The sequence below is a fragment of the Psittacula echo genome (assembly GCF_963264785.1).
Source record: "Psittacula echo genome assembly, chromosome: 5".
NCBI lineage: Eukaryota > Metazoa > Chordata > Aves > Psittaciformes > Psittacidae > Psittacula > Psittacula echo.
The window spans coordinates 59,397,811-59,410,011 of NC_137739.1; the positions used below are offsets into that span (position 1 = coordinate 59,397,811).

Here is a 12,201-nt window from a genome sequence, read left to right on the forward strand (position 1 = left end):
CCTTCTGTTATGAGAGAAGCCAGGTGACTTGCAAGCCAGTTCCTCCAGCTCTTGGACTCAAGCAGACAGTCCCAAGATGATGAGGGGTTACCAAGTAAGTCTGCTTGGCCTCCTTCCTTGGCCAAGGCCACTGAACCTGTGTGGAGAACTGACATTCTCAGAAGGGTATTACACATGGAACACATTGGTTACACAAATATTGGGAGTTTCACATGAAGTGAAACAGCTCCTGCGCACTTTAGACACATTCTCCATTCCCCAATATACATTTAAATGACAAGTTCAAAGGATGAAAGGTACACACAGGTTTTTGTTCAAGACAGAGCTCCATTCTTGGAAATAGTCAGTGCTCCTTCAGTTTAAACAAATAATAATATAAATAATGAAGAGTTAAACTGCAACATATCTTAAAATTATGACAGTAAGTATTAAAGAAAAGCCACCCCTTACCTACTGTTTATTCTGAAATTACCGTAACTTTTTTCACTCACAGAAAGTTTACTACTATAATAATACCAATATACATTATAATACTATAATGCACATATTATACTATAATATATAATACTAATATACATATATAATACTAATATACATTAGAAACTGTTCTAAGAACATCAGCCTTACAACAGAACTGCAAATAAGGCAACTTTCCCTATAAATCGTTTTTACTACAGGCACCAAAGGAAAGAAGTCCAAAAACTAATAGAGAGCTGAAGAAAATCTAAAAGGAAAAAAACAATTAAAAGCAAATTTAAAATTTTAACTTCAGTTCTGGAAATGAAAAACCTTTTCAGAATCCACCAGCAGTAAGGTATGACACATTGTGATACTACTTGTGGCTTCCCAAGCTTCATGAGACTGTTTTCAAATGCAGAAGTCAGATGATCACTGTGGTGTAATACGGTATGATTAACAAACGTGACGCTCGTGTCAGCCACTGCTCACTGTACGAACACTTGTTCCCAAGTCCTAAATTTTCATCTACTAAGACTTCAGTGAACTGTTATTGAACTGCATTACACAGGCTTCCCCATCCACACAACTGCTGCAGTTGTAATAGTGATGCTATAGCTATTAATGAGACAAAGCGAGAGAGATGGACTGAACACTGCCAAGTAACCACAGCAGGGCTGTGCTCCTGCTCCCTGCTTTTTGCTGTACCATGCAGCTCATGCACTGTGTGACACATGCCCCAACTGTACAAGAACAGACCCTGGGGCAGGAAATAAGAGGGATGGGGAGTTGCAAAAGACAATCTCAGAAGCACAACACCCATGTGCTTCCAAGTTTCTGTAGTCAGCAATTCACAGCTCTGCCATATAGACCATCCTAGTTATTTTCATAGGGAAATACCCAGTGCTAGAGAAGAATTTACAAACAAATTAACAATTCAAAACCCTATCCCTAGACTTTCATTTTCCCACGAACTGAAGGGGAAACATCTATGGTACCATTCCAAGCCACCCAAGCTATCTCTGGAATAAGGCTATATTTATCTAGAGAGGACACGAGGGGAAGAAGAAGCCTAAAAAGCCAAATAACCAGAAACTCTGATCAACAAATGGGACTTCGAGTAACAATAACATAAAGCAAGGAGCTTGTGTTTGCCTGGCATCCAGAGAAGCAATAGGTTAAGGATGCTGCTATACAGTTCTTTCCCAAAAGTCTGCAAACATGCAATTAAACCAAGACTCAACCAAATCTTTCTGTATTTGGCAAATGGGAAACAAGAAATCAGTACTGTTTTGGAGATATGGATGAGAAAGAACTGAAAACATCTCAGCTGAGAATGATCCAAAGCATTTATCCAATTCTGAGAGGAATGAAGGTGTGATTAGAGCATTATTTGTACTTCCACCAGCCATTCCTGCTGAGCACAAGGGTACTGCAGAAAGGATACATGAATCTATTGTGTGAAAGAGCGCAGACTCACAATTTCTGCCCTTCTTTTTCTGTCCAGGATCTGCTGCCATCTTTCCCCATGTATGTCTCTCCCCTCTGCCTCCCTTATACTATAATGTACAAGAAAATTCAATTTAAAAGAAAAGAGCTGATCTGTTTTGTTTTCTGAAAATATGCTCAGTGGGACACTTGCAGTAACACCAAATTCTGCTGGCTAGACAGGAATATGCTCTACAGATAGAAATATTCCTATCCATCTGATAGGAGTATGTTAAAAAACAAGTTGTGGATTGGCAAATCCTGAAATATTTACGCACTGCTAGCATTACAGACACCCATCCACACACCTGGCATCAAGTGGAACAAATGTTCTCTAACTTGCCAGAAAACAGAAATAAATCAGCAAAATCCCAAAGTATGGATGATCTTAAGGTCCTTTCCAACCCTAACAATTCTATGATTCTATGCTCTTCAAATCAAGACATGTTATAGTGCCAAAGTGCAAAATTTACAAGAACTTGTGTTCTCCACGATCTCTGAACTACAAAAACAGTGAAACAGTATTAGAATCATAGAATCATAGAATAGTTAGGGTTGGAAAGGACCTTAAGATCATCTAGTTCCAACCCACCTGCCATGGACCATGCCACCCAAGGCCTCATCCAGCCTGGCCTTGAACACCGCCAGGAATGGAGCACTCACAACCTCCCTGGGCAACCCATTCCAGTGCCTTACCACCCTCACAGGAAAGAATTTCTTCCTTATAGCCAATCTAAACTTCTCCTGTTTAAGTTTGAACCCATTACCCCTTGTCCTGTCACTAAAGTCCCTGATGAAGAGTCCATCCCCAGCATCCTTGTAGGCCCCCTTCACATACTGGAAGGCTGCTATGAGGTCTCCACGAAGCCTTCTCTTCTCCAGCCTGAACAGCCCCAACTTTCTCAGCCTATCTTCATACAGGAGGTGCTCCAGTCCCCTGATCATCCTCGTGGCCCTCCTCTGGACTTGTTCCATGTCCTTTTTATGTTGAGGACACCAGAACTGCACACAATACTCCAAGTGAGGTCTCACGAGAGCAGAGTAGAGGGGCAGGATCACCTCCTTCGACCTGCTGGTCACGCTCCTCTTGATGCAGCCCAGGATACGGTTGGCTTTCTGGGCTGCGAGCGCACACTGAAGCTGGCTCATGTTCATTTTCTCATCGATCAACACCCTCAAGTCCTTCTCTGCAGGGCTGCTCTGAATCTCTTCTCTGCCCAACCTGTAGCCGTGCCTGGGATGCTCCGACCCAGGTGTAGGACCTTGCACTTGTCATGGTTAAACTTCATAAGGCTGGCATCAGCCCACCTCACAAGCATGTCAAGGTCCCTCTGGATGGCATCCCTTCCCTCCGGCGTATCAACTGAACCACACAGCTTGGTGTCATCGGCAAACTTGCTGAGGGCGCACTCAATCCCACTGTCCATGTCACCGACAAAGATGTTGAACAAGACCGGTCCCAACACCCATCCCTGAGGGACACCACTCGTTACTGATCTCCAGACGGACATTGAGCCATTGACCACAACTTTTTGTGTGCGGCCATCCAGCCAGTTCTTTATCCACCAAGTGGTCCACCCATCAAATTGATGTCTCTCCAATTTAGAGACAAGGATGTCGTGTGGGACAGTGTCAAACGCTTTGCACAAGTCCAGGTAGATGACGTCAACTGCTCTGTCCCTGTCCATCAGTTCCATAGCCCCATCATAGGCGGCCACCAAATTGTTGAGGCAGGATTTCCCCTTAGTGAAGCCATGCTGGCTGTCACCAACCACCTCCTTGTTTTTCATGTGCCTTAGCATGTCTTCTAGGAGAATCTGCTCCAAGAGTTTGCCAGGCACAGAGGTGAGACTGACTGGTCTGTAGTTCCCTGGTCATCCATTTTCCCCTTCTTGAAAATGGGGGTTGTATTTCCCTTTTTCCAGTTGTCGGGAACTTCACCTGACTGCCATGATTTTTCAAATATGATGGCCAGTGGCTTAGCAACTTCATTCGCCAGCTCCTTCAGGACTCGCGGATGGATTTCGTCAGGTCCCGAAAGACCCCACCTTAACACGACACCAAGAGAAGAAAACTCATTCTGACGCCATCCAGGAAGTAAAATATCTAGACTGATCTTCATAAAGGGGTTGCAAACAGCAAACTGCATGCACAGAAATTAATATTAGACTGCTCTATGGCCAGCTTAATTTTCTACTGAAAATAAAAACAATAGTACAGAATTAAATCCATGTTTCTAGGCTGTAAATGACAAACAATTCATTTATTTCCTAAGTCTCTTCTTGCAGGGGAACATCCTGCAATGTCTGTTAGTGCATCAAAATCTTCAGTGAATGAGAAAAGGTTGTTTCACCAGCTTCACCAAAAGGCCACGGAAGATCATTTCTGATCTCAAGTTATAATGTGTAAGGATAAAAAGAGTGCTTATACATTGTCCAAAATGATAACCTACAACATACTGACTCTGATGCAGGTTTAGCTTGAATAAACAACTCTGAAAAGGTGAAGCTTGTGACAGTAGAGCCAAAACCTCTAAATATTTGAGGAAGTTGTTCCAGCAACAGCAGCTTCCTAAGCAGCAGAGCTACAACAGCCAACTTGTCCATTTCATATCCATGTAACACCTTCAACGTTCCCCATCCTAAGTGGCCTGTATGTAGGCTGTGTACCAACAAGGACTGCTCGAGGAAATTCTGCTGCAGCAGTGTGGAAGGCATGGAGGGATGGGGAGGCATGGGCACAGCAATGGTCCCTCAGAGCTGCTGCCTGGGGAGCTCCCGCTGCACAGATACCCCTCACCCTCCTCAACTGCATGGCAGGAGAGCTTATACTAGCAAGATGGAAGCAGAAAGCTAGGACTAAGAGTGGTAAGACTGTGTTTTCAGTACCAAAATAGGTAAATACAGTTTTTCTTAGTTCAAATCCAAATGTAAGCATGCCCAGGCTACCTCTCCTGCTGTTTACCACAGGGCTTGCACCAATCACAGGTCTTGGCAGCTAAAGCTTTCTTCCCAAAATCCATGTTTCATGAAACTTTTATTGTGTTTCCATTAATAGCTTTCAAAAGTTACACAGAGCTCCATAATCACAGAGTCCCCTTTTCTTCATCTCTTACTCATACAAACAAGGAAACGAATAAGGAAAAATATTTTTATCAGAAATCGGCATCAAAAGACAAGATGCTGGAGAAGTGCTGAACATTTAAGGAGCTCACACACTTTTAGGGAAGCCAGCAGCAGCAAACAGTGATAAAAGACAATAAATCTGATAAAACATAGCCACTCAAAACTTTTCAAATCCAAGGCTAGTAAAGTTCTGTGAGAAGTTTGGTCATTTACGTACCTGCAGGCCTTCCACGATCCACTGGCCTATCCCTGTGCCGTACACTTCAACAAGGGACGGGGAGAAGAAAACCAGATCACAAGCCATGCACATTTAAATGAAACACAGTTCTGGAAAGTGACTATAGACAGGAAGCAGAGGTGGTTTTCTGTCAACTTCTTGTGCAGCCTGCCCGCTCCCAGCCGCCAAGGCTGCAGCACCGGCCAGGAGCCTGGCTCTGCCAACAACCAGATGCCATGTATACTGACTGCGGATCAGCTTGCTCTCCAACAACCAGAACTGTGCTGCAGTGGAGTGTCTGCTACACATTTTCCTGTCAGCTCCAGCGCTGCCAGGCTCAAGCCAGCCTGTCAGAAATGCAGTGATGCACACCAGTGATGCACACACACATTTTTCTCACAGAAGTGCTTTGATATGCACAGGTGGACTCCATGTTCAAAGCCAAGCACAGACCTAGCGCAGGACTAACTGGGGTCTCAATCCTTCCCAAAGTAGAACACATCAACCAAGCTCACCCAAGAAGCTGTTCCAATGGGAAGTAACAAATCAACAGGGAATCCAACAAAGCCTTTATGAATGGGCACACTGGGGCAATGCAAGAAAGAAACCATTCTTCAGTTTCTATCTCAGGCATTTCATTAGTTACACGACAACTTAAGACAGATGTATCAACATCTGCCACTGGTTTAGCAAACTACAATCAGCAAAACACACCAGAAAAATGAAAAGCAGTGCAACAGTGCTCTGTAAGCCTGTAAAGGGATCTAGCCAACACTCCTAGGTGGTTACCCAAACCTTCAAATATTTTTGTCCTTCTGGGAAACTAATAACTTCTGTTATTTTAGATTACCTTTCCTGATAGTTTTCAGCAATAGAAGGAGAAATACAATTAAGAACTAGCCCCATATAATACATACAGAGAAAAAAAAATCCATTTCAAGATCTCCTCAAAGTACTACTACAAGAGAAAAACCCTATACCTACTGTCCTGGGTTAAGCAGTAGCAGTCATTTTTCTCCTTAGTAGCTGGTGCAGTGCTGTGGTTTTGACTTTCAGCCTGGGAGCAACGCTGATAACACCGATGTTTTTAGTTACTGCTCAGTAATGCTTACTCTGATCAAGGACTTTCTGAGTCTCATGCTCTGCCAGGGAGGAGGGGAAGCCGGGAGGAAGCAGAGACAGGACACCTGACCCAAACTAGCCAAAGAGGTATTCCATACCACAGCACGTCATGTTCAGGATGTAAACCGGGGGCAGTTACCCGGAAGGGCTAGATCACTGCTCAGTTGGGCTGGGTATCAGTCAGCGGATGGTGAGCGGTTGTATTCTCTTTCCTTGTTATTTCCCTTATCATCATTATTATTATTGGTGGCAGCAGCAGTGATTTGTGTTATACCTTAGTTACTGGACTGTTCTTATCTCAACCCATGGGAGTTACATTCTCTCGATTCTCCTCCCCATCCCTCCGGGAGTGGAGGGAGGCAGTGGGGGGAGTGGATGAGTGGCTGCATGATTCTGGGTTGCCGGCTGGGCTTAAACCATGACAACCTACACAGTTCAGTCAGGAGTCAGAAAACTGGAAGGACACTGACTTACATAGTTACTTAACCAAGTTTGTGCCTATAAATACATTTCAAGGTTGCTTGAAATTGTATTGCCAACACAACTATAAATATTTAAAAAACCCCACATTACACTAAAGTACAGATTTTTCCACTCCAAGGAGTTTTTTCTTTGTAACACTACGTATCAGTGCTAGTTCACCCCTGAAATTCATTTTAAGTGACATGATATATGCTTCAATCATAAGAACCAGATAAAAATCCAAGGGTTGCTTTTTGTTTGACATGACTACTGTTTTTTAAGAATACACATCCAATCCAATTAAAATTAAATAATTCACATTATTATATTATTCTTCTTCTTACAGCTTACACATAAACTTCACTCTGAATTGCAATAGCAATTCACATAACTGTAACCTGAAGTTCCTTTTTATATACAAACACTGCAAGGTTGCTTTTTTCCAAAAAAAAAAAAACCAAAAAAAAAACGTCTTCAGCCTGGAGGAGGCTGCGTGGAGACCTCATAGCAGCCTTCCAGTATGTGAAGGGGGCCTACAAGGATGCTGAGGAGGGACGCTTCATCAGGGACTGTAGTGACAGGACAAGGGGTAATGGGTTAAAACTTAAACGGGGGAAGTTTAGATTGGATCTAAGGAAGAAATTCTTTACTGAGAGGGTGGTGAGGCACTGGAATGGGTTGCCCAGGGACGTTGTGAATGCTCCATCCCTGGTGGTGTTCAAGGCCAGGTTGGATGAGGCCTTGGGTGGCATGGTTTAGTGTGGGGTGTCCCTGCCCATGGCAGGGATGATCTTAAGGTCCTTTCCAACCCTAACTATTCTATGATTCTATACGTGGAGGCCATGTAATCCAAAATTCCTGGTTTGAGTCAGATGTCTAATCTCAAACAATACTAGTACAACACTGACTCAGCCATCCAAACACGTAGGTTCACATCACAAAACTCCTCCCTGTTATGTTTATGCAGGATGGTCTGGTGAAGTTGTAAAGCTAAATTATCTGATGTAATTAACTGTGCTCAGCAGAGGAGAATCTGTCTGTTCAGTGATCATCTTCTTTGGGATATTTTTACAATTCACTCCTCCACTCTGTGCTCAATTCACCTCTAAGCTGCTTATGCAGATACTAAACAGAACATGTGATTCATTTGTGCATCCTTATTCTTTTAAAACATCTCATAAAGACAAACAATAGGTCAATGTGCCTTTATAGAATCTCACCTTACAAACATTGTAATTCCTCCAATTAATCCCATTCCTAGAGGCAGGAGTAATACTGGCCAATTATCTGGTTCCAGTCGTATTTCATTAGTATCAGCTGATAGTTTCTCTTAGTTGTGGACTTCAGTTATGTAAGATGGGTGGAGAGCAAAACCTCTGTCACCCAAAGATTACTTCTAGATATATTATCTCCACCATCAGAAGAATTTCCCTTGGAATTTGTTACTACGACGATGTGGTGATCTGATGATGGAGGAGTGGACTTACATGTTCTACCGGCTGCTGAAGTATGTACACATGAGAAAGCAATCACTAACATTCAGGATTACAGTTTTTTCCAAATGTACTTCTTGTGAATACATAAGAAATATATTTGAAAAAAAATATATATCTATTTCACCATGTAACTGCCAATGCATAATTAAATTGACAGTCACTTATGGCCTAGACCAAGCTCATGTTGATGTTTCACCAGTCATTAGTAGATGAATAAGTGAATATTTTAGAAGACCATGGGAAGATTAAGTTTTATTTAACAGCAGAACTGCTGAATGATAGCCAGCTAAAAATAATAGCAAGACCACAATTTCTTCATACAAAACCTGGCCTCCTTTTGGCCTCTCTTTGCAAGGCATTTGCTGCTACAGCCACACAAGCTCTTTGTTTGATGATGCAGTCATTACAAGGAAGACTCAAAACTGCCTGGAAGCACAAGCAGTCCAGCAGCAGCTTTGACATTCTACAGCTTCCAAAGAGGGGAAGATTCCCTGTTGGTTTTGGGACTCACTTGTGGGCATTTCAGTAGCACCCTTCCCCTCCTCTGCTCAGGAGACAACTGGGCACCGGTGAGAGCAGGCAGTCTTTCAAAACACTTTCTTGAATCAAATCCCATGCTGTTTGGCATGTGCCAGTACATGTCTTCTCTCCCACACATGGAAACACACTGCAAGGTTCTGGCCACCCACCCCACCCTGTCAGAAGAGGGCAGCATGGCTTTTGCCCAAGGTCTGTGGCTATGCAGGCATCCTCAGCAACATGCAGTGAGGATAAGGATGGGAGAGTGGCAGGCACATGGCTGTTCAGGATGCTGGGCAGTCTTCCTGGGCAGGCTCCCTGACACCCAGTGCACAATGGGGCATCTCTATGGGCTTGTCCCTATGAGGACTGCTCATGCGAGCGCTGCTCCTGCATCACTTAGAATCACAGACTGGTTTGGGCTGGAAAAGACCTTAAGATCATCTAGTTCCAACCCCCCTGCCACGAGCAGGGACACCTCACTCTAGACCATGTCACTCAAGGCCTCATCCAACCTGGCCTTGAACACCACCAGGGATGGAGCATTCACAGCCTCCCTGGGCAACCCATTCCAGTGCCTCACCACCCTCACAGGAAAGAATTTCTTCCTTATATCCAATCTAAACTTCCCCTGTTTAAGTTTGAACCCGTTACCCCTTGTCCTGTCACTACAGTCCCTGATGAAGAGTCCCTCCCCAGCATCCTTGTAGGCCCCCTTCACATACTGGAAGGCTGCTATGAGGTCTCCACGAAGCCTTCTCTTCTCCAGCCTGAACAGCCCCAACTTTCTCAGCCTGTCTTCATACAGGAGGTGTTTCCTGGCAGTGCTGGCCCACAGGTGATCCTGGAGGGGACCAGGGACAGCAAGAGCTGGTTTTCTGTCTGGCTGCAGTGACATAGCCACGTGGCGGGATCTTTCATTTGCTTTGCATTTGTTTTGATCTAGCTGTTGCTAAAGTCAGCAAAGGAAGAGAGTAGATTCCTACAACCCTACCTGGAAAAGCTGGCTGAGAGCTCCTGCAAGCAGCCTCTGCCAGCAAACTGCACAGCAGTTCTGGCAAACCTAGCAAAGGTCACTTCAAGATCCTCCTGATTTCAACTGTGTGTCTGCTGAAATTTTTGCTTGTGGGGATTACAACGGATAAAAATCACTCTATTTCCATGTCAGATGCGCATCACACTTTTATTGGACATGAGAACCTCTGAACAGATCTGTAATGGCATAATTAAAATACTCTTAAAAAGGTAACAAATGATAGAGGCTCTGGACACAAGCTTTGCTCAAACACACAAATTACAATTTTAAGGCCATTGTTCAATTATTTATCTGTGCTGCAAAGCACAGCAGCACTGGGATCGAACTGGGAGCTGGGAAAAAGGAACACTGGGAAAAAAACCCTTCTAGAGGTGCCTCTCCGGAAATCTCTCTCCCGGGTTCCCCGCACGTACACGCCAGCGAGCGCTGCGGCTGCGCCGCCTCAGGACACCCCAACTGCCGCTCGCCTCAGAACGCGAAGCCCGGCGCGGGATCCCCGCGTTCAAAACGGGCCGTGCGGCCGCGGCTGCCGCGCGGGGTCACCGTCACCACGGCAACGGCGCGCGGCCGGACCTCTCGTCAGGCAGCGCCGCGCGGCCCCGTGATGCAACTGCACCTGGCTGGGCTACGCGTTGCCACGGCGACGCCCGCGTTGCTATGGCGACCATCACGCTCATCAGGCAGCAAGGGCGGGGGGGCGGCGGCTGCCTCTCCCGCGCCAGCCCCACGGCCCCGGCCCCGGCCTCGTCCTCCTTCTCTCCCCAGCCTCAACTCGAGCGATGACATGGCTCGGGGTAAAACTCATCAACCCCTATTCTCTTCCCGCCCCGAACCCCACTTCTTAGTCCAAGTGGTGCTGCTGATCCCTGCCACGGCCGGGTCAGATCCCTCCGGATGTGTGGGGTGCCGCGCAGCGCAGCCCATCACCGGCCTGTCTGACCCAGCCGTGACCGAGCCAACAACATCGGGAAAAAAGTGAAGAAAATTTCTTCACACAGCGAGAGAAGAGGTTGTGTCAAAACCCACTCTTTGCTCCCAGTTTGGCAGGCAGCAGCTGTAGATTAACTCTCTTGCTTCGCTAACATTAGCCGCGGCCAGATCAAAACAAATGGAAAGCAAATGAAAGATTCCGCTGCATGCCTGTGTCACTGCAGCCAGGCAGAGAAACAGCTCTTGCTGTTCCCACGGCCCTCTGGGATCACCCGTGGCTGGCACTGCCCAGGGAGCAGTACCTGTGACAGAGAATGTTTGCCGCCCGGGCACAGGCTCTCGTGGAAACCCAGCAGGTTGCACAACCAGCCCTGTATTGCGCTTGGGAGGGAAATATGAGCCCATCTCCTCCAAGCAAGGGTACTGTGCTTTCACCTACAGCCAAGGGGATCAGCGGACACTTCAGAGCTCTCCACTGGCTTATATGCATTTTAATTACAGGTGTTCTCCTGCTAAAGGCTCCGTGGCTCACAAGAGTGGCAAGCTCAGCTCCGGACTCACTGCTGCCATGCAAGTGGGCAGGATGGGCAGTTAGGGTGCCCAGACACACACTAAGGCCAGGCTGGTGCCACCGCTCCCCAGATTTCTTCACCAGCACATATCCAAACTGCATCACTTAATTACATTTAATGTCTTACCCAAGATTCATATGCAACACTGGATGAAAACATTTAGAGTTGTAAAATGCATCTAGTTCTTACCTTTGATATGCCTGAGATGTGGGAGGTGTACTGAACACATGCGAATATGGGTGATAGGGTGTCTTTTTCAAAGCCTGAATAAGATTTTGTCTATATTCTGGGTCTATACACCACAAGGACCCCTTTCCAATACTCTGCAAAGAAAAAAGAATTAAAAAAAAAATCAAATATTTGATCTACTGGCATAGCCTTATTTATTCAGCAGTATTTGTCAGGAAAAGCAGTGGGTTTGTGGTTTTTTGTCTGACAGAAGGGAACACATTTGCTTACCAGAGATTATTGCTCCATTAATAACGTACTGCGACTGTATGGTCTAAATCCCACTTCAGGGAGGGGGCAAAGTAAGAATGAATGTCTGGTTGCTCCCCCCACCCCCCATTGTTACTAGTTAATATGATTCAATAATACCTGGCAACTTCCTCATCACCCCATATTGGAAAAATAAGAAGCTGTAGTTACTGAGTTACTATTAGACGGAAACTTTGAAGAAAAACAGATTCTTTTTCAAAGTAATTTTCTTCTCCTCTTTCTGATACTAACAAAAAACAGGGCTAAAAAAGGAGGGGTTTAAACACCCTAGCAACTGTTT

At 45.3% G+C, this 12,201-nt stretch overlaps 1 protein-coding gene across 7 annotated transcripts in view; it reads right to left on the reverse strand.

The window, feature by feature from the left end:
* Positions 1-12,201, reverse strand: part of FOXN3 (forkhead box N3) — a 223,139-nt gene that overhangs the window by 104,738 nt on the left and 106,200 nt on the right. For all 7 annotated transcript variants that reach the window (XM_080618998.1, XM_080619003.1, XM_080619002.1 and 4 more), the window contains exon 3: positions 11,613-11,746. In XM_080618998.1, coding sequence (XP_080475124.1) covers positions 11,613-11,746 — 134 coding nt within the window. The remainder of the gene's footprint in view (positions 1-11,612; positions 11,747-12,201) is intronic.